This window comes from Pieris brassicae, chromosome 1 (assembly GCF_905147105.1).
Source record: "Pieris brassicae chromosome 1, ilPieBrab1.1, whole genome shotgun sequence".
NCBI lineage: Eukaryota > Metazoa > Arthropoda > Insecta > Lepidoptera > Pieridae > Pieris > Pieris brassicae.
The window spans coordinates 15,668,347-15,691,123 of NC_059665.1; the positions used below are offsets into that span (position 1 = coordinate 15,668,347).

The following is a 22,777-nucleotide window of genomic DNA, read 5'->3' on the forward strand; positions in this document are numbered from 1 at the left end:
ATGATTAATATCTGTACTGTTCTTGTCAAAAGTAACGTTTGTTGCTAATATTCTTTATTTTTATTATTCTTCCGTTTTAGGAAAGAAAACTAAACGCCTACATATAAAAATAGCAACAGACACAGAAATGTTGCTGCAAACATTCAATTACATCATAATATTCAAATTACATCAGCTTATATATCATATATATGTACATACAAATGTATATTATATAGGCTGGATTCACATGAATCCAAATAATTATATACCTGAATGTACCATCCATAAATAAAACTATAAATAGGAGAAATATTTGGCTGTTGCAACACTGAAGTTATTACTTATGCTCTTCCTGTCAATAACGTGGAAATAAAGAACAAATTAAAATATTAAGTCACTATTTGATTGAATGTTGGCCCCTTTATGAGGCGCTCAACGCAGGTAGCGAGTATAAACTTAGTTGGACCCCTATTAAGAGTTAGGGATCCTTGATGTTTTATAAAGGCGCAGTATTTTAATGGTCAAGGATTTTACCCTGAGGTGATACGTAAGTCAATTGATTATTCTTTAGTGGTGGATAAAGGTTGCAGTAAAGGAAAACATCGTAAGGAATCCGAAATGTCTTAAACCAAATTTTGACATCATATGCCAGACATATATCACCTATTTGGCAATTAGAAAAAGCTGTTTGTGTTTACAAAACAAATACAGAAATCTGATGCCAATACCCCAAAAGGTCGTAGTGTAAGTAATGTATTAATATATAAGACGCTGGTTACGGAACCCATGTCATTATGTTTCTTATTCAACTTTTATTGAGCAAAATAAAACAGTCATTAGAGACATCGAACCCACTCACTGCTGCGACTCACTTAACCATAATTACGTTCGTCGTTAAACGATTTTATTATTATTAGTCGATCCATAATACTTTGTTATTGTTTTGACGTGTGGAGTAGCTTAAAGCTCTTTCCAGGCAACGCCTTATACCTTCTTAAAATAAAATAAACATTTTTTTAAATTCCTTGCGTTACACTATTTCTTACATAAGTTAGACTTATATAGTATATATTTCTTATAATCTTTATTTAATTATAATAATTAATCTTATACTATTTTAACTCACTTTATAAATTCTCTTACTTAGTTCTAATCTTGCTCTGGTTCGACAGGAACCTCGTAGTGCGTCTCCTCCATAGATGTCTGTTAGTCTCGGTTGTGAGCTATTAGGCTCCGGTTTGGGCTAGCTATACTTTTGATCGTCTTCCCTTGATAGAATCATACCAAATAAATGGTTATTATTTAGATTAATATTTCTAAGCATTGACATCACTTTACATCAATAAATAGATTACCTTCATTACTCAGCCTGTGAGTTACACGAATGTGTTTCTAAATTGCTAACCAAACTTACCGTTGGATACTTAGTGGGACATAGCTTTTGAAATGAAAGTCTTAGGTGACCCACTGGTGATTTCACATAAGGCTGCCTAAAAATATATAAGGAATAACGCAAACATATGCCGAATACCACATTAAGAGATGCAAAACATTGCAATTCGACGACGAAGGTAGAAGAACCGTTCAAGTAAAGATAATTGGTACGGAATTCTTAAAAGTACAGCAACGCACTTGCGAGCCTTACTTGAGAGAGTCCATGGGCGGCGAAACCTCTTTTAATCCGGTGAGCCTACTGCCCGTTTGCCCCCTTTTCTATAAAAAAAATCATTAAAATATGCTTTTTTGAGAAACTTCCCTGTCTACTACAACTAAACATGTATTGTCATTTTGTATGTTAATGTTATTCAAGGCAAAATGTAACGTTGAAAATGTAAGTTCATGGTATTCGAACTTCAAACGAACGTGTTTTATGCTGATTGCGGCTTGATACTCTCTAGGGGGTTGATGATGGATGGCAAATATTTTGTCATTGCGAGACAAAGCTAAAGTTTTGAGTGCTTTGTTTTATATGCTCTTTATACTTAGACGTATAATCATGATTGTAAAAGGATACAATTACTAATACTATCAATAAATAAGTTATCAAATATAATTAATAGCATAGATAAACGAAGATAAAAGTGAATTATGGTCGTCCATGCGTATTGAAGAAAAAGTTATCATTTTATAATTATCTCATTACATCGCGAGTAATATAAAAAAACAAACCCACACAATAATGGACCAATTAAACTCCCTAAATTCGGCGACCCCAATTTGGTTTAAAAATTCAACACACACGGCTCTTTAGCTACGATTCTGATGAAAAGACTTAAATTTAATAAGTTAATAGACGTACTTAGGATAAAATTCAGAATAGATATTTTTGTAAGTATTACTTCCGTATGACAAAAACGCATTCATTTTATTAAACAGTAGTAGTAAGTTATATTTTTAGTTATATGATGTAGTACGTAATTTTTTTCAGTAATATTTTAATAGAAGAATCCAGGTGTAGGTATTTTGTGTAGTTCTATCGTATTAGTGAAGACCGTACAGATATAATAATTGTGTAAATAAATTTTCGACTTATCCTTATCACCAATAAGTCAGTTTTGCTATTTAGATTTGGAAGTTTAGAGATTCAATCAGAAACTAAAATCTATATTCAGCATGCTCTCAAATTACTAGGTTCCGGTATTCAAAGTCAAAAATCATTTATTCATATAGGTAACACAATGTACACTTACGAACGTCATTAAAAAGCAATATTCATTAAATGCTTCTAATTTTACATTTACTGCCAGTTATCAAATCAAGGGCGTAGAACGGAAGAGAAGAACTGGCAATAAACTCTCCGTCACATTTTACAGCTAAGTTGCACGTTTTTGTTAATAATACACATTAGCCACTTGAAAAGCTGACTGCACCCTATCGTAAGATATACCAAAATGTTCTTGAAAACTGTGTAAGAAATTGTTAAACATTCTCGTAAATCACTATTCTCTGTTATATCTTTAATATAGTGCTCTACTGCGGTATAAAACAAGTTTACATATTCATTTCAATAACACTTTTACCGTACAAAATTCAACTGGGGTGTTCTCAGTACCCAAGCTGTTAAAGAAAATTTACAAGTTTATATGTAACTGTAGACAATTACTCATTACAAAAATCGCTGTTACTAGCATTAATGTAACTACCACTTAAAATCACGCCTTGTGAAAAAAAAACGTTTGAATCATCCCTACTCAAAATAACTTTAGCTGTCTCCTCAATTAATTAGAGACAATTAGCAGGGGTTTCGCGACAAAAGGTAGAAAAACTCCGGCCATTAATTACGACGGGCTTGGTTAACACCCCTTTTATTTTTCGAGTTACCGCCTGAATAGCCGTGGTTTGAAAAGATTAGACAAGAGTTCATAATTTCGCTTCAGCAATCATTAATTTGGATAAACAATGGGCAGGCTTTTTGCTCCTTATCCCAGAAACAAAGTTTTTTAAAGGTTTGCAAAAATATTCCAATTGTCAATTACTATTTTTGAGTTTTAAAGAGAAAAATGTAAATTTTCGCAGGCAGGGGGAATCGGGGAGAAGGCTCTCTTGATGTTTAGTGTAGCCCATGTAAACTCACGTTGTCAGAAGACCAAAAGTGCGTTTAGGACTCGGCCTGCTCTTCTCGGGTATAACCTTAAGAACCTTCTCGAATTGGTTCGGAAGTATGTCCTCGAATTTAACTGCTCAAAGGTTTGTACGAGTTACACACAATAAAAATTCTAAGTCACCTTTATCAATATCAAAATCCTATCAATAAAATAATACCATTAAAATGTGCCTTGATGAAAGCACATCGATTTTATCAGGAAGCTTTCAATGATCGACTCGTTTTATTACAGCCACTTCACTACCTAGTGTCCTAATCCACAATGAAAGCAAAAACACTTCGGGGACATACCCGTTGTACAAATCTATACATTCGATAATGCCCCATAATATCAAAGTCTAATAGCCCATTATCGCATGATATGATTTCGTAAAAACACCTGGGCTCAAATTATCGCGTTTAGCCAGATTAACTCCATTAAATAAGCTATCAATTAATAGTATCTAAACCTGATAAGTGATTTCGGCATTACACCACAAGTCAACACAAAATGTGCGCGTGTCGACAGAAAAAGTCTTCCTTCTTTATAAAAGATATTCTATGTAAAGATAAGAAAGTTATTGACAATGGCGATACTGGCAAAGATGTTCACACAAATACCAATATTCGGACGGGAGTCCCGGAATTAGATATTGAACATAGAAGAAACACATTTCCTGTGTATCCCACGCCCATTAAACCAAATTATGGCTGGCCATATAAATTGAAGAGCTTTGAAAGACAACCTGCTGTATTTAGCGAACCGATGTTCAATTCAAACCTCTTGCGTGGTCAGTTATCTTGGAACAGGTTCCCGTCGCCACGGCCGGCGTCATTTAGCTTACGACTGCCTTACAACATTGAAAGAGGTATGACAAAATCTTTTACACATATTTGATATTACAATTAAAAAAAGTTATATTTAAAGAGATTGGCATAGATAAGTTTACCAGACCAACTCTGCAATTTATCTCTATAAAGAATCGCCAACTACGCACAAACTATAGTATCTTCATCGTACCAACATTTTTCTATTCGGGAGTACTTTGATTTATAATACTTTGAAACGTGTTCTTAAATCGTTTAAAAAATTTGCAATTAAAAACTTTAAGCGTTAAGATCAACCATTTCTTAGAAAATATCGCGAGTAGTTTATTTTTATTTTTTATATAATGCATTTATTAATTTTCCTTTTTTTATATTGTCACAGTAACTTTATACAATTCAATAGACAATTTATTAAATTTTTACTTACAAAATTTAAACTAAGAACATAATATTACATAAAAAGAAGACAGTATAAAACCTAAACCTTTTTATAAAAAATAATGAATAATGCAACCCTTGTAAATTCAGCCAGTATGCAATTAAATAGATGGGTCTGCTAGTCTGCTAGCAATTGCGGCCGCTAGCTTTTTATGTTATCCCGAATCCTGAATCCTGAAGTCTACGACTACTGCTACTCTTGGAATTAACTGTACCGTTATGTAATAATTATAGAGGATCGGTGTCCGTGCTCTGGCAAATCAGTGTCAGTCGATTATTCTTGCACCAACTTACTACCCTGCTGTAATCGTAGACAACCTCTAGCGGTATTTATCGGCAATGATAATTTAAGTCGTCCGCGTATAGCAAACATCTTCTAGAAACTAAAATTCTAATGGTTCGAAATGCTCTTTTATGGATTTAATCCAGCATATTCAAGGTACTGCTCCCCATCCTTTATCCTCCTCCTATTATCAGGTGAGCTCGAGGAGCTACGAGGAGCACGTATTACATTTAAAAAATGCGTCATGCAGTTACATGTAATTGATTCGATTTATGGCAAACTTGTCCTGACGCGGAGAAGCCGACTTTTGCAAGAGCACATCATTATCAACCATGTCAAATGCTTTTCGTATGTCAAAGTAAGCCGCATCAACTTGTTCTCCAATATCCACAACTGGTACTATTAAACAGCTCAATTAAATTTCTCTTCTAATCCATGTTGGGAGTCAAAGAGCTGAGAGCACATTGTCGAGATTGTACATTTGAAGCGCTGACTCTCACCCCAACTCATAAAATCCTCGTCTGCAATGGCTTTCTCAACGTCTAGCTTCGGCTTTTGTGTGACATAGAACGAGCTAAAATAATTAGAAAATTCCTCTAAACTTTCATCAAACGAGAATAATTAATATCTCAAGAAGAATATCAAGCGAAAGAATACTTCGTGAGGAAGCCGCATTGTACTCCAAAACCGTCTGCAATCAAAATTGAAAAATTTCAACGGTGACCTAGCAAAGTCTCGCCTAGGCACTGATAAACGTTTGTGGAACCTTATAACTGAAATATTGCTGATCGTCTTCTGTTTGGTCGGGCAGATAATCGGCGTCTGAAAATTGAAGTTTAAAACCACGAAAAACTTCAACGACGCGCTTATGAAATATATGGGGGAGATGGGGAGGGGCCAAACATTATGCTATCTGGAACTTTCCATTCCCTTCCCTAATCATTAAGAGATCAATACGGGGTGTTTTAACAGAAGTTGTAGAACCTTTGACCTATTGACGGGTAGTGTAATCAAAAAAGCCAATAAAAGATGGCCGCTATAGAAATGCAACGAAAATTTACCAAATTTTCCACGAAATGCCCAAGATTTGACACGGAATAAAAAGTGTGGAATCGCCATTATATGTAGAAGGAGTTATTTTCAACCACTTGTGTCTTTAAATTTCACCAGGGTGCTTGAGATGAAAAATTAAAAAAAAACTAGTATAGCTGAGTTGAAGTTGGATTACTTAATTTTACGATTTTCAATGCTTCCAGAAGCCACCCCATCTAGCGTGCAGCCCGCGCAATTATAACCTAGACATAAAACAATTGGCGGGAACACAGCGCATTTGACTGAGAATTTCAAAACATTTTAACCTTCCACAAATACTGCAAATACGGAATTCAGTCATTAACAAGAAGTAGTTCCTAGATTCCTACTGAACGCGATAAAACCTTTATGTCGCAGGCCAAGTGCGGCTCAGCGCCCTGCGCAGCCTCGATGGATAGATGTTGATAGATAGCGTTGGACTAAGTATTTGAAAGCATTATAACATAGTATTGCCATTGCGGAATTCCCTCCCTTCTTGGGTATATGATCTATTTCTTTAATTCATATTGTATGTGACATCAAGCCCTTCACAGCCAACTCGCGGGCCGTGCGGTCCAGAACGCCGCGCAACCACTACATAAGTAATTTGTTGGGAGCTATATAGTTTATTGTGATTAAATGCTCAAAAGCATTATTGTAATGTACACTAATAGGTAGGTAGTAGGTTGCTCCTATTTTTCCCTAGGAGTTGTGACCTCTTCTTCTAATTCATAGGTAATGTGGCCTCTGACCCCTCCCCTACACACGATTTTCGTTTCACACACCGACAACTTAGGACTAAGCTCGATCTACGATTGATCATGCAACACTGAGACAATGACGCAGTATGAAAATATTAGCCAAACGTATCGTTATATAACTAGCAAGTCACAAAATTGTTAAAAACTTAACAGCCTAAAATTTCCTGAAAACAATCGCGTACTAGCGATAACGCTATAACATATTTTGCATTTACTATAGTGAAATAAAATATAAATAAATTACAAGAAATTCTCATATGCACTCGCATATTAAGGAATTCATTATGTACAGTTACGCCTATAGCACGAACTAGTGACCGGACAATACTTCGTAGGGATGAACGTTTGTTTTTTTTAATGTTACGAATAACATACAGTCCATTTTACTCAGGGAAAATGGAACATTCTAAGTTTACAGAAAAGTTCTCTAACTAGTGGAAAAATCAAGAAACTTTGCAATCAACCCGTCTTCGTAACACTATATTTTGTATGGACAACAAATATGGGGTACTAATTGGAACATTCATTTGTGCCGCGGGCGGGCGTTTTCGTGTACGTCAGAAAGGATATCTGTTCTCGTCGCCTCAGGACACTTGAAGGACTGTGATGACCATCCACGATTCTATGCAGGCACACATAGCGGAAATGACGAACCGAATCAACTTATCGAGCACATTCAAACGGCTACAGAGTCGCTGCTCGAAAGGATTCCCAAAGTCAAAGTCGTAATACTTGTCAATTTTAACGCCCACCATGCCCATTGGCTCGGCTCTGAAACCACCGATCATGCGGGAAGATCCTTTCCTTAGCTTACGACTTGGCGCAATAGACCCTGCGATTACGCGAACACCAGGTCTGGATGGTCATAAAGCCTCTTTGTTAGAACTTCTGCTGACTTCCGGAGTGGTGGTGGTGGTTACCAAGTCTCTGTTGACCCGCCCTTGGATTCACCGTATCATTGTGTGGTCCGGAGCATTATGCCGTTCACACGGCCTCGCTTCGCGGGCTGTCGCCGCGTGTGGCACTATAAGTCAGCAGATTGGGATGGGATGCGGTAATTTTTTCCTACATTTGGGGGCCCATTTGCTTTTCGTCCAGTACTCCAGATGCCATCTCTCGCTGACTCTTTTGCCGAGGTGGTCTTGCAGGGTATAAAAAATTACCATGGAAAGTGATGAGAGGTGTTGTTCTTGTGACTTTTTTTTTGGTCATCGGACGTAAAGGCAGATTACAAAATACCATCCGTATCACCTTGACGTCCTTCGTTCCATAACTGAACGTTTCTTAAGGCAATTTCTGTCGCGCACCAACACTATGTGGAACCAGCTGCCCACTGAAGTATTTCCGAACCAATTCGACTTAGGGTTCTTCAAGAAAAGAGCGTACCAATACTTAAAAGGCCGGCAGCGCGCTTGCGAGCCTTCTCGCTGTACGAGAGTCTATGGCCGGCGGTATCACTTAACATGGTGAGCCTCCTGCCCGTCTGGCTCCTGTAACATAAAATTAAAAAAGAAACTTATGGAATAGACCGTGCCGATACCTAGCGATAAAAATTGTTGCTAAAAGTATTTGGCGGAATAATAATATTTAATGACTTCGAGACAGAATGTATTATATTAAAAAATTAAATAATTGTGATAAATAAAGGCGATATAATCCTGTTATAATTTTTTTTTTTAATCTACGAATTTTTTCAAAACAAATAAGATAGCAGGCCATAAATGATTAAAAACCAATCCTATTACAGATAGTAATTATATCATTAGAGCAACGAATTCAATCAATCTTTATCGCTATCGAGGGACAGTGCAAATAAAACAGCAAAATTTAATTTTCGAGCCATGTTATAGATACTTTCAATTAATTTATTTCACAAAATTGATACATTATCATAATTTAGTATTCGAAAAGAGATTGATATCTTGATGTTGTCAATTGTTCTGATTTATTATGTTACTCGCAAATGCAATTAAAGATTCTTAAACAATGCATAAAAACAATTACAAAATCCATACAGCCCAGAAACTTTCGAGACTACTTTCGAGAAAAGCATGTGTAATAAAATATAGATTTGAATCTAAGCAAAAGAAATTAATTTCCTATATTTTAAAAAATATAGTACTTTGACAATTATTACGAGGCTTTTCGACGGTTTGAAATTGAGAGCCCAACACTTAGACGTAAGAGAAAGCATACATAATGTTTCTACATGGCTTATGGAACAAGTATATTGCCTGCCCGAATTGCTTAAAATATTAAACTTAAATGTACCCGATTATAGAACTCATCAAAGTGAGCTGTTTTCCCCATTTTCTTTATTTTGGTAAAGTAAATTATTATAAGTAAATTGGCCTTTAGTTTAAAATTTTGCAATAGCATTGCTCTTAAAAAACAATATTGTAATTCGTCGTCATTACAATAAAGGTCAAAGGTACAACTCCACAAAGTCACCTATACCCATTATTATATTTGGTAGGCGCATTTATGTTTGTCAATTTCAATGTAAAATTATATTTTATGGATCAAGTAGGTCCCGGCGTTATAACCAAATTTTAGCTACCTAGAGCGAGACAAATTTAGGTATTCTCATAATTATTAAGCCTAACAGAAATAGATTATAGATAGATAGTATGTATTATCGCTTAAAATTTCAATTATCCATATAATATCATGAAGGCGGATCAGGAATTACTCATTTAATAATAAAAATACAACAAGTAACATTTGATAATAAAGCAATAAGCAAACAATTACACTTATCGAAGTTCTACAATCAATCAGACCCGATAACTTTGCAATTGGAACAAGACAAAAATTTTCGATAAAAATGTTTATCCCCGTCTTTAGATTAAGTGAGTTTTTGGAGTCGTCCTCAGTTTATTATACTTATCTGTAATTTATGTTATTTTACTTACTGAAAAATCGTATTTGCTTACAAGAATTTAGAAGTAGTAGAGAAGTGGGAATGTCACGAAGAAAACTAATGTGACTCAAATAAGTGCTTTCCGCATGTGAATTGGCCATAAAATGTTTTGTTCCAAAAAAATGATTTCTTAAACTTTTAAATAACCCTTCTCATAATTGTATTTAATTAATTTGAATAAAATCAATAAATAAATGTAGAAGCCTTGAAATAACGTTATAATGAATAACCCAAATGCCAAATTCAAATTAATCTAGTTTAATCGAGCAATTCGATAAATTAAATTGCTAAGTCATAATTATTTTATTATCAAATTATCTTTTTTTATTATATGAGTGGTGTGCTCTCTTTATACCTACCTTATAGAAATTTCAGAATGGTTTTGGTTTTTTATATCTAACATACCTCCGGTCTAGGACTAAGATAAGAAGATAATTTTAAAAGGTTTTCACGGATATATGTTATATTAACCTTAGAGTTTCTTTGATAAGAAAAAATATAATATGCAGTTGGATAATAGTTTTATAAAAAATAACACTAATAAGCAAATTTACATCATTAATTTAAAATCAACATTAAGAAAATATACGTATCCTTCCTTTGAGTCACGAAACTAAAATCATGGGCATGCTGAAGCCAGATCTAAGCGTGAAAAGCAGCGATTCAAGGTTTACTAGAGCGAGCACACAACTCTTGCTAAAATCTTTTAAAGTATAAGCAAAGGTAGATTTAGTAAAACTATTAAATTTTACTTTCATCCCTCTCGTAGCTGGCATAACACGTCGAATCGTTACGTTTGCTAAGCTATTTGGTAGACACACTTTGATGCAGTAATAAGAAAGCGATGTTATGTTTTTATTTTATTTTTAATTTCTCACGTAAATGACATAAGAGACCTCATTGAACTCGTACAAATATAATATATACTTTTTGCATTACACTTAAACATCTAATTAGGTGTAAGGAACGATGTATTTTTAAAGCAGAAATTGCTTTCCTAGTTTTGGTATCAAAAAAATTACGATCCAATTGTGATTTTGCTTGTAGACAAGTTCGATGATTTACTACGCAACGGGTAGTATATATATAATAATTATTTCGTGTTTGTGTCAATTTGTGTTTCTGATTAGCACAAATTTATCAAACAGTTTCTTTCGGTCTGTGCCTATACCAACATCATTAGTAAACGTACGATTCCGTTGACAGCGTCGTGCTGCAGTCCTTGGTGGGGCGTGGGAGGAAGAAGAAAAGGGGGGCAGGTGAGATTTAGCGCTGCGCAAACGGGTGCTCTTGAACGGAGGTTTAGTGCAAGTAAATACCTGAGTCCTGATGAGAGAAGAGCATTGGCTTCATCGCTAAGACTAAGCGACAGACAAGTAAGACAATATTAAGTTTTAGTATAAAAGAACGAAGAACTATTTTAGCTAAGCAGGAATACATATTGTTATTCTAATTGATATCAGTTCAGTCAGGTCTCATCATTCAAAATAGGCTTTGGAAACGACGACCTTAATGATCTGACAAAGATGTTTTTTTAAGTTTACCAACATTTACCATTCACATATATGATCTCATAGTTCATGTTTTGTCTTTTATTTTTAATCAAAGTGGCACGAGAAAGACAAGAACAAACATTCAATACCTGTTTAAAGTCTATAGTTTTTAAAATTAAAAGATTAAACATAATATTGGTTATAATTTGTTTTTACTTCAGGTTAAAACGTGGTTTCAAAATCGACGTGCTAAGTGGCGTAGGACCACATCAGAATGTTCAGACCCTGGCAGCCCCAGCAGTGCCAATGAGGAATCTGAAGATGATGTACTCATTTCTGATCCTTGACATCAAGGTCATCATTTACTCTACACCATAAAATATTTCACGACACCATTTGCGACCAAATATGTTTATAAAACTGTTACATAATAAGAATTACAAGACTACTTTTAATTTAGTTATATAGTAGATTAATACACATAAACGTGTCTTAAACTATAGAAATGGCTAAATATAAATATATGTTCTTAATTATAAATATATGTTCAAATTAATTTCAGAAGGTTAAATATAATTTCGTACGAAATTGTTAGAAGTATAGAAAAGTATGTCTAGTCAAAAGTAGAAGTCAAAATGTTTTTAGTTAAGCGATATTGTTTAAGTGTATTTTAAATAGTTACATAATAATCCAATCTTCTCAAGCATACCTACCTACCATCGTTTTAAGTCTACGGGCACAGATGGGGCTAATAAAGTACAACAATACTTATAAATTATTTTAATTCCGTTAGCAATAATTGTTTTTGATCATGTTTTTCTACATGTAATTATTGGTTTGGTTTTTAATAATAATAACTCGTTTATTTGCAAAGAATCTGTTTAACACATTGAAATAAACTTCTTTTAGGGAGATAAACGCGGACAACTTTATTTACACGATAAAAAACGATTGCTCAAAAGCACGCGAAACGTCGTATTTAAATATCCATCAAATTAAAATTTCTTATATTGATGAAAGTAAAAGCAACATATTATTTTTGTAGTCGTTAAGACCATGCGTTTATATCCCTACTTAATGTGGATCCATTTCGCAATAACACTTGATTTTACAATGAAGAAAAATATAGGTAATCTGGAAATATATTTGAACTAAAAACGACAATCCCCAATCTGCTTAGCCAGCAACAAAAACATAGTGAAGATTGGTGTATACATCAGGAAACTTCGTTATTTACCAAAAGTATTGGCCTTAGTAGGTACAAATCGTAGTCTGTTAATAATAATCTGGAAACAAAGTTTACACGTTCAAAACCGAATTACATCAGCTTATCATCAATATTTGTAATATTTTTATTATATGTATAGATTTATTGTAGCGTTTAAAAATACGAACGTATCAGCTAATAACTATTAATTGAAGATAGTATAATAAGCGATAGGTTTGGAAAGACGTCAGTGGAATTATCAAAGATTTCAATCGGTACGGATTAACTTGTAAATATCAATGTAATATTTTTAGAATGGCAAATAGGTATATGCAGCGAAGATAAAGTTACGATACTAATTCCAAGTTTTATTTACTAATAAAATTGCCAAAGAGACTAATAGTTCTTAATTCAAATTATCACTAAATCCTATTAACAGTCTTATGGATCTTTGTCAGAAATAAATGTTTTATATTCAAATGATACTTCCTTCGATGTACTACTACAAATGTACCCTTAAAATCGTGCATATTAAAATAAATATTATTTTAATTTCTATTTTTATTAGTTACCTGTAATTATAATATAGACCATTTCCAGAAAAATTCTTCAGTATTTTATTTATAAATAGTTCATTTATCAGTATGTTTACATCAGTACTATTAACGGTTAATTAAGTTTTAACACTTTGATAATAAATGCTATTACGTACATTTAAATAAGTTCACCGCAGACATTTAAATAGTTTCAGGCGTTTAAGGCATTAGTCGAGGCCCTATTGTAAATTAGTCGATTATCAGTTAACTACTTTTCATGGCTGAGTAACATCAATTTCTAGATTCATTAATAATTTAAGATGTAAATTACAATTCTAAAAACAACACATTTACGTAATTAGAATTTTGTTAGAAAAATGCGTGAAACAATAATTAAAAAAATAATAAATTTACAATTTACCTACATTACACTGTTCCTAATAAACCAATTTATAACTTGAGGTTTTAATAATGAAATAAAAATCATTTCCAAAAACAGTTTATTATTAACCATGAAAGTAAATAAAATGTCATATCCGCCCTTATAATGTTATAGATTCACTAACATAGACATCCAACTACATTCTAATAGTAATTATTTACAATAGTTTATTTTTAAATTAGACCTTTTTTAGGAAAACAAATGTAAATAGATTTCTTGTTTATTTATAAAATCCTAATATTTTTTTCGCTCCAGGTAAACAAAGCTATATTTTTTTATTAGTAGTAGGTATCTAATGTTTTCACATCTTGAAATCATCAATTCATATAATTGACTACAATGCATGACACATGAATGCAGGATTCATACAAAATCAAGATTATTTTTTTCAAAATATCTGCCTCCTATTTGTTGTACAATCTCTTTAGACAAACATGCATGTGCTAATTGATGTATAACTCTATACTAGATTAAGTCATTGATTTACCAGTCAAATACATCAGAATTAGCACACTAACTTCTTGGGTACAAAAATATAAAACAGATATATAGTTTTCATTCACAAACAAAAAATAACTTTTTAACAATTTTTTTAAAAACCATTAGTTAATTTATAAACAATCATAATTAATGTATTTTACTCTGCCTTTTTGTAAGCACCTCTCGAACGCCATGCAGTCAAAAGATTGTAGGAAAAATACAATTGAAAGAAATGGACTTGTGATCCAAGGAGTACAAATGCATACCAGAGCAAGCCATATGGGTAACCCTGAAATAATAAGGCATTTTTAATATTATCCTTGAGAAATAACTCCAAATGTGGCGTGTGATAACACATTATTTTATTTGTATCATTACTTTGATTGATTGATTTTGATGTGAGTTCTATAGTATTCTTAATCCTAACATATAATAAGAAGAATATACATTATACTTCAATAATAAATAATGAATGAATAACTTTTAAAAATATATATATGTATAAATAGATGTTATGTTGTAGACAAAACTTTCTCTAAGTTTTGTTCTTAGATTAATGCTTATAATGTTTGTGCTTTTACTCTAACAAAATGTCACTAAGTTAATTATTATTTCAGGATTTTAGGTTTTCCTTTATAATTTTCTGCGAAATACAGATACAAATATTAAATTATCAGTATACCAGATGTGGTTATGTATATTAGTATACTGGTTGAACAACTATTATGTAAAATTGCAATTTTTTTTTAAATACATACCTGCCATAACATAATTTCTTCTTCCTCATCGTCCTCAGCTGTCAAATATAACCAAACATCTCCACAGTAGTGTAGTATACAGTAAAGTAGTGGTAGAAGACCAAGTCCTGCGATACCATACATGTATCTACGAAGGAACTTAATGTTGTTGCGCTTAATTGCTGATAAGCCCAAGAAAGACAATGCCACAGATAGGCACCAGATGTACTCCCACCAGAGAGGCTGGAACATTTAATAAATATACTACAGCTTATATAATTTTAATAAAATAAAAATATGAACGAAATAATTTAAGCCTTTAAAAAATTTTAACAATATTGATAGGAAATTAACTAACAATTATGAATATATATATATATATTTATATATATATATATATATATATATATATATTCTTAGTGAAGTGTTGTAATAAAATAAAATACTACAGGCTTTTTGTATATTGTTGTACCTGTGGAATTTGTAGTTCCTCAATCTCCAATATAAATATGTCTAATTTGTCCAAAATATCTGCAGATAGTTTTGCCAGCATTGCCAGGAATAACACATGGTGGAAGAATACACAGTACTTTAAACGAGACTTGTTTAAAGCGCTGAAATAAAATAATACTAATATTATTTAAAGTTTGTTAGTAAACATTATCAATATAAAACTTATAATTCAAGTACTTTTTAAATTTATTTAAACACTTGGACAGTGTTTATTTACCTTAAAAGGTATATCATTATTTATATTGTAAACATAGAGGCGTTTAAACAAACAGGTATTTAAATTAATGGCGCGAAACACTGACCCTAGCTTTTATCTAAAAATAATTTGACGGAACTTGACGATGTGTGTGATGTGAAATGTCAAATTAACCACGCTCGTTAGCCGAGTAGACACATAAAAATAATCCCAATACTCACCTAATTTGATACTGAGCCGCTATTTTCTCCCTGTGCTGAAAATCAGCACCGTTAGTACCAGTTACCATAACTCCACCTCTTGAAGCCATTTCTGTAATATAACTTGTGCTTTTGTTTATTCTAAAGTCAGTTTCCCACTCCCAACTGAACAACTTTATTCATTCATTCAGATAACTTCGTGTTTTTATTCCAAATTTTATTCAATCCATTATTTCACATCTGCCAAAATAAATCTGATCGTAATCGCTAATGTTGCGTGTTGGCAAATCAAATGCCAACTTGACATTCCAATGACCATTCAATTCCTTGACATGCCAGCGTTTTGAAGGTTGGCATAATCGGATAGCTGTACTAATAGTTTTATGAAAATTGGTTATAATGACATATTTTGAATGCTTATGTTTTTATATGTTACAGTTTACGTTAGAGTATGACATATTTTGAATGCTTATGTTTTTATATGTTACAGTTTACGTTAGAGTAATGCTGACTAGATGTCGGTTGTAAACCTTCAGCTTTTAAAATAATAATTATGTGTAACATTTTTTACCACCAAGGTACAATAGAAATTATGCACAGTTTCAACATGCCAAAAATATTTATTAGTGTTTTAAACGGTGAAATTAAGTCTTATTGTTTTATAAATTATATTCTAACATACTATTTTTACCCGCTTAATTTATTATTATACATTTTTAATATCACCTTGCATTGTTAATTATCACTGCAACAAAACGGACAGAATTACTCCGATAAGGTCTTATCAAAGCATTGTTTATACCTATTATGATTTTTCTAGTTTTGTGGGCGACCGGTTATAAAATGGCTTTGATTCGAAAAACTTCTATTGGCCTATCGATACCAGCTCAAACACAATGAAAAGTATTCTATTATTCACCGTTATTGCCTCAATAACTGTACAGGTAATTTTATTAATTAAAATTCAAGTTTAAAAATATATCAACTAATAAAAAACCAAATTCAATATTACAGGTAACATAATACTAATTCACTATAAAACTATTTCAGTTATGCGTTTGTTCCCATAAGAAATTAACGTCAACAACCGAGGCGGCAGAAAGCACAACACAAGAAGCAACTGTCACTAGCCCTATGATGGATGCGGCGCCAAATATTGAGGTTGTACCTTGATTTAATTAGCTATTAATTTTTAAGACCCACTACATTTTTTTTATATGCACTAATTAGGGAACGAATTTGCAAGAAGCTTACGAGTCATGCTTGTAACGTGTTATTTCCGTACATGTTCGGTTCACCGTGACGTAATTTCTTAATCCTTAATTGACTTAACTATTAAGTTGTGGACTTTCATTACTACTATATGTTTGGACTTGATTAATTATTAAAACGTTTAGATTTGAAAATATAGCCAAAAAGGTTAGTGATTATAACAGACAAGGATTACCTAGGGGTTTTACCGGAGTTTGAAGCCTTCCCCAGTAAAATGGACAGTGCAAATCAAAAATATTTTTTCATTTTGAACCAGTTGGCGCGTGCAATCAAACTTGAGGTTTACAATATATAGTAAAGACTAATGTGTCTTTTTATTTCAAGTCTTTGTATTATCATCAGGTCACAGGTAAAATAACTATTTATAAGTAATTTGATACCGATTTAATTTTATAGGTTAAATCTGAAGTCATACCCGCAAGCCCACAGATTGCCGGTACAGCGACGTAAACTTAAAAATTTAGAATGTGATGTAACAATGTAAATCGACTCGAATGACTCGAATAAAAATACCATACCCTGCTAAGTTTTCCTACTCTCTCCTTCATATTGTTAGGTAACACCTTCGTCGTCCCGTATTGATGATGCCACACTTATCAGAAACATACGGAGACTCGAGACAAGTGCACCAGGCGTGACCCATGAACGCTATTCGAACGAATAGAATAGAAATAAAAAGAACGAATTTGTATAAGAGTGACATTAGCCCACGCTTTGTCACGTGACCATTTTCATACAATTTCGTCTAGCGTTAGTGCGTCACTCCTATGGGAAAATGAATTTGCCTCGAGTCCCAAATTAAGGTTCGTGTTGACAAATTTTCACAAATTTAGTTTTCGAATATAAAAACATACTAAGTCCCCAGTTGTTTTTAAAGTCACAGAATATAAAGACTTACTTAAACTTTTTAAAATTTAAAATGTTACTTTATATATTTATCATATTTCCCGAATCCTAAGCAATTCTGCTAATATTTATTTTGTGGCGATGCAACATTAGAATAAATTAAACTGAATATTCAAAAACAACTGTTTATTTTATTGCATAAAACTCCTAAGTACGTCGAGTTATGTTCTTAATATTGTTAGAAACTGTCTTTGAATCATAGTGTTTGAGTTTATGGCTCATAGTGTTGAGTTGGTGGTGAAAAAGAGAATATCGCGGACGCTGCCTCTAGATGGAAGTTCCAAGGAACCCAAGGTGACGGCGGCAGCACTTCCAGCTCTAAGGCGGGAACCGGTGGAGCTATTTGCGGAACCTTGTATGTACAGGGTCACCTAAAAATTTGCAATATGTTCATAAAAATTTATTGAGAATCTCATAGAAAAATTATAAGGAACATTTTTGATAAATAATGCTTTTAGCTAGTTTAATAGTCCAATATGATTAATTAAAAAAGCCTTTAGAACATAACCTATAAATTAAATTATAAACTTTAAATTAAATTAGCATTATAATAAATTTGCTAGTGAAAAAATGAGATTCTTACCTAAACCTTGATTTTTCATTCCGTAGAATTCTGACATTTCATAAGTATTGCTACTAAAAACTCCACGGAAAAGGGGTCAAATTTGAGTTGAGGGCAATAAAATGCTACGTATTTTTATGTTTTACACATAAAAAGGTAAATCTAAATCTTAAGTCAAGTGTCCTGATACAAAAATAACAAATATTTCAATATATACGAACAATACATATATCGAATTAACTTTAATTACTTTATTTTATTCTTTACCTGGCTTTAGCCTATTAATTCCAGGTTTAGTAAACCTTTTTAATAAAAAAAATTATTTTTTACTGTTTATAATGAAAAGGTACGTAATTAGCACTTGCCTTAAAACCACTTTTAATGTGGAGCACTTAATAAAATGGATACATTCACTAAAAAATAATATGTTCATATGTATAGACTCGTATTGTAATTGAAAAATGTGCCCGGCCAAAAAGGTTTGTAATCCTGAGATGCCAAAAAATAATAGCTGTCAGAATTATACGGAATTAAAAACCAGAGTATAGAAAAAAAGAAATATCTGATATGTAATGTTTCAGTAAAATGAAATAAGCAATTTAAATCAGTAGTTATTGGATTTCTTAATTAATTTTACATTTGTATTCCCGCTTTTTATTACCTCTTACTTAAAAAATAATACAAGTTTTGAAATAAATTATAGTGAAACCAAATTAATTTAGGCATTAGAAACTATTGTATATACTTGTTGTGGCTCATGCGCACTAGGTTCCCCAGAAAGCGGAACCGATCGCGGCTCGCGGACTTCCTTGCGCCTGCGCTTATTTGAACGTCGGCTATCGTGACGTTTGCGACTCGAACTATGTGGACCATCTTTAACAATATTTAGAACATTAATAATTCTATTAACGCCCGTACCGTTCTAGCTTATTAAACGACTATTTCACTACAATCTTCTATGATCCGTTTAGGAAAGACCGACATTTATCTATTGTATTTATTTGGATATTCTAGGCTCCACTGTAACTATAGACCGCCAAGATCAGCAGTACTCTGCAAAACAAAAATCGACTTTTTAAATTGGCTAGCATTGACATTCCCTTACAAAAATCCCTGATCATCGAATAACGAAACTAGAGTTCGATGGGGATGTTTCAATATGCGCAATAGTTGGAATTATTTTGTACGGAAACTAAACGTGTTATTAGATCGGGAGCTTAAGAAATTAGTCCCACAGATTCAGTACAGGATCAGGATCGACCACTTTTGCCATAACTCGTATTGAAATCAAACCTCCAAGTTAATTTGAAAATAATAAATTCAGTAAAAAATTGTGATAATAATTGCCTTCATGCGCTGGCAGTGGCAAAGCGTGTGTCGGCTTGCGGGTTAAAATAGACTTCCGTTTGTTTTCAATTAAACGTTCCAAGCCTTCCAGAGCAGCTTGTTTAGTCTGTAATATATATAGTTAATTATTAAGATACAGATTTAAATATTCCATTATACGAAATATAAGTGTTTAGTGTTTAAAAATGAGATAAATAAGTTTCAAAAATCAATTTTGCAGTTATTCATTAATTTGCTTTTTGGAAAACACATTCCAAGTAACTAAAATGAATTGGTTAACAAAGATATTATTCATTCAGTATTATTCATATTGCTTTACCACGTTACCCGTATTTCGTCCAAGAGTGGTTCAAAAGCGTTGACATCAGTCGAGTCACGTACAGCTTCATAGCTTTTGTAAAGCTTACGGTCACATTGACGGACAGTACTCTCAAGTTCGCGCATTTCTATATTTAACAATTTATATTTTAAAGGTAACCATTAACCATATACATATGCGTGTTCTAATATTAGGACGCTTTCCTTGTTGTTATTAGTTTATATTAGGGGCATTAAAATACTATGAAAACTTAGCAATGATTCATATTATTTGTGCCTCTGAACTCCCAGCATTATCAGTTTAATATATAAATCACACCCGTGCTCTAGAGTTCACCTTACCTTCCTAGAGTCAATTAGGATTGTAATTTAAAGAAAAGTCCTCACCGACTTCCCTCATTTTGGCAAGTTGCGCTACAAGCTGCCCGCGCTCCAGGTGTAAAGCATTCCGCTGCGTTGTAACGCGCGCACAAACGTCGCGAGCGTTCTTAGCTTCCCCAGCTAAGGCCGCTACTTCACGGGCCTCGCGTTCTAAGCGACTTTCTAGTTCTCTAATTAGTATTCTTAAATTAATTATTGGACTTCTAAATTCCTATTAGACAGTATGTACAATTATAACAATAAGACGATGCAACCACATTTCTCATTTGGAACGGCCGTCTCCTGTCTTTAGGTATTCATATGTTTAAATATGCATCGTATTTTCAACACAATTTTAAATATCAAATACTGTTGATTGGTTGTGAAATATAAACTCACGCGGGATATTCTCCAGTGACTTGGGCGTACGACTGTATATTTCTTATTACTTCCACGAGGTGATGCAACTGGTTACAGAACTCTGGAAGCTGTTCTGCCGTCAGATACTGACCACCATATCTGTGACATTGTTTCTATATAGTGGCAAAATCTGGGACAATACATACCTACACAGGGTAGACTATCATGTTTCTTACAAGCCCTTCATGACCTCCAATCTGACTATAAAATTTTATTCCAATACAATCTTTAAAATCTCTAATCACTAATGACCACTTGACTCTTGGTCTTTAAAAGCAAACCAACCGTAGATCTAGCTTAGCGGCAAACTGCGCATCGTCAATGGTAGTGTTGGAGGTGGTAGCCTGCGTGCTGCTGGTATCCATGTCTTCCTCAGTACCGCTGGCACAACACACAGTTTCACTTATACTGGAATAACATTTTATATCATAGGTCAATCTATTAAAATTTTCAACAAAGTCAATTGAAAAACTCTGCACAATAAGAATAATTACACGGTAAGGGGCAATCTTCAGTTTCAAGCGATCTCTTCCAAGGAGAAAATAAATAAGCATAAGATATTTTATAACTTAATTAAAACGGACAATATAACACCAGAATTTTTTATGAGTTGTAACTTAACTACAATTTATTCACGCAATCTTTTTTAGGTCAGGGTCTCAGATTACTGAATCTGTATCATGATCATTTGTTAATCTGATAGGCAAGTCACCTACTTACCTAGGCAATCCAGCCTACTATGGCTGGCGCACGTGTCGACTTCGTGGGTCTAAGGCTAGCCGGTTTCCTCACGATGCTTTACTTCACCGTTCGAGCTAATGTTAAATGCGCACATAGAAAGTCCATTGGTGCACAGCCGGGGATCGAGCCTTTGACTTTAGGGATGAGAGTCGCACGCTGAAGCCACTAGGCCAATACCGCTTTACGTGAGTACATAGTTTAGATATTATTCTATTAGAAAGTAATTCATATACAAGCCAACTGGTAATTGTATCTTAGGGCTGCAAGTAACAAGTTCCACATCAGCACGAACAATATATGACGTACGTAATGCCATAGTATTTTTATGATGGATAGGATTTTTTAGAACCAAGCAGACGTGGGCATATTTCAACATACCTATTTAGGTATCGTTTGGAATCCCAGCAGTAAAAAAATTAAGCATTCGACCTGACGAAACATAGTGGGTATATATATTATATATGCATCAATATATATACAGTATAGAAGTTATTAATACTTGGCTAACCTATCACGAAAGCCGCAATAAGGGCACCAGTGAATGTGCTACAAAATATACGAACCCAGTGGAACAAAATGAGAAATTCTTGTCGAGGGTTCGATGCTCGCCGCGCAGTTTGCCAAGCAGTCGACCAAGCAATCGCGACTGCTTCCCTCCGCCCTCCATCTGCTCTTTTAATTCGGCCAATGTGTCTAAAATTGGCGTTATGATATAAAAGAACATCTCTAGGTCTGTAAATTCCTATGCAGGATATTTTTACACTTTTGTATTAGCTAAAAATAGGTATATTTCCTTATGTAAACTTTAAATTATCAGCATCTGAGATTCCATTCGCTTATCCAGAAGCTCTAAAATCGCTCAAATGTTGGTCATTCTAGCAAGATTTGGAAGTTATTATAAAATGAAAATGTTCAGAGAGAATAAACAATAAAATAATTGATATAATGAATGAAAACTTACATTATTGTTAAGAGGTTCTATGGCTAATACTACGAATTAGACTTTTTATTTCTAGATTTTAGCATTTTATGTTATTTAAAACACATTTTTTATTTCTGTGCGTCGGATGTTTGACTGCAAATGACTGACAAAAGTGCAATCATTTGACAGTAGTGACAGATGTTTCGTTTTTTAAACAAGGAGTTTATAAATAAACTGTGAAAAAAAGGCACAATTA

General features: G+C 33.3%; 3 protein-coding genes and 1 long non-coding RNA gene across 6 annotated transcripts; 2 read left to right on the top strand and 2 right to left on the bottom strand.

Moving 5' to 3' along the window:
• Positions 1-4,076: 4,076 nt before the first annotated feature.
• Positions 4,077-12,906, top strand: LOC123713715 (hematopoietically-expressed homeobox protein hhex). Its single transcript, XM_045667537.1, has 3 exons — positions 4,077-4,434; positions 11,076-11,245; positions 11,584-12,906. The coding sequence occupies exons 1-3, from the start codon at positions 4,077-4,079 to the stop codon at positions 11,707-11,709; spliced, it is 654 nt and encodes a 217-aa protein (XP_045523493.1). The 3' UTR covers positions 11,710-12,906.
• A 682-nt stretch (positions 12,907-13,588) lies between these two features.
• Positions 13,589-15,980, bottom strand: LOC123713724 (protein jagunal). The gene is made up of 4 exons (XM_045667550.1): positions 15,695-15,980; positions 15,237-15,378; positions 14,786-15,007; positions 13,589-14,316 (listed from the first exon to the last, which is right to left on the bottom strand). Exons 1-4 carry the CDS (start codon positions 15,781-15,783, stop codon positions 14,185-14,187), a joined length of 585 nt encoding a protein of 194 aa, XP_045523506.1. The 5' UTR covers positions 15,784-15,980; the 3' UTR covers positions 13,589-14,184.
• Positions 15,981-16,234: 254 nt separating this feature from the next.
• On the top strand, positions 16,235-17,471 carry LOC123714185. Of its 2 annotated transcripts, XR_006754281.1 has the most exons (4): positions 16,235-16,251; positions 16,494-16,617; positions 16,724-16,834; positions 17,342-17,471. It is a non-coding gene; the product is annotated as an uncharacterized LOC123714185 (long non-coding RNA). The 2 variants fall into 2 exon arrangements; XR_006754280.1 differs by lacking the exon at positions 16,235-16,251 and having other exon boundaries at positions 16,477-16,617.
• Positions 17,472-17,962: 491 nt separating this feature from the next.
• LOC123714172 lies at positions 17,963-22,694 on the bottom strand. 2 transcript variants are annotated; one of them, XM_045668349.1, is made up of 9 exons: positions 22,561-22,694; positions 22,163-22,292; positions 21,144-21,266; positions 20,838-20,957; positions 20,466-20,629; positions 20,088-20,206; positions 19,761-19,866; positions 19,159-19,286; positions 17,963-18,222 (listed from the first exon to the last, which is right to left on the bottom strand). In XM_045668349.1, the coding sequence occupies exons 2-9, from the start codon at positions 22,264-22,266 to the stop codon at positions 18,070-18,072; spliced, it is 1,017 nt and encodes a 338-aa protein (XP_045524305.1). In that variant the 5' UTR covers positions 22,267-22,292; positions 22,561-22,694; the 3' UTR covers positions 17,963-18,069. The 2 variants fall into 2 exon arrangements, with proteins under 2 accessions (XP_045524305.1, XP_045524313.1); XM_045668357.1 differs by lacking the exon at positions 21,144-21,266.
• Positions 22,695-22,777: the final 83 nt, after the last annotated feature.

What these genes read in the sequence shown, in the direction of transcription:
- LOC123713715 (XM_045667537.1), top strand. Translation starts at nt 4,077, where the DNA reads ATGTGCGCGTGTCGACAGAAAAAGTCTTCCTTCTTTATAAAAGATATT. An exon ending in GCCTTACAACATTGAAAGAG is followed by an intron (nt 4,435 to 11,075) that starts GTATGACAAAAT and finishes TTCCGTTGACAG; the next exon opens with CGTCGTGCTGCAGTCCTTGG. An exon ending in TAAGACTAAGCGACAGACAA is followed by an intron (nt 11,246 to 11,583) that starts GTAAGACAATAT and finishes TTTTTACTTCAG; the next exon opens with GTTAAAACGTGGTTTCAAAA.
- LOC123713724 (XM_045667550.1), bottom strand. Translation starts at nt 15,783, where the DNA reads ATGGCTTCAAGAGGTGGAGTTATGGTAACTGGTACTAACGGTGCTGAT. An exon ending in GCGGCTCAGTATCAAATTAG is followed by an intron (nt 15,379 to 15,694) that starts GTGAGTATTGGG and finishes ATTTTATTTCAG; the next exon opens with CGCTTTAAACAAGTCTCGTT. An exon ending in AAGAAATTATGTTATGGCAG is followed by an intron (nt 14,317 to 14,785) that starts GTATGTATTTAA and finishes TTATTATTTCAG; the next exon opens with GGTTACCCATATGGCTTGCT.
- LOC123714172 (XM_045668349.1), bottom strand. Translation starts at nt 22,266, where the DNA reads ATGGAGGGCGGAGGGAAGCAGTCGCGATTGCTTGGTCGACTGCTTGGC. An exon ending in GCCGCTAAGCTAGATCTACG is followed by an intron (nt 20,958 to 21,143) that starts GTTGGTTTGCTT and finishes ACAATGTCACAG; the next exon opens with ATATGGTGGTCAGTATCTGA. An exon ending in GTGCGCATGAGCCACAACAA is followed by an intron (nt 18,223 to 19,158) that starts GTATATACAATA and finishes GCAAATTTTTAG; the next exon opens with GTGACCCTGTACATACAAGG.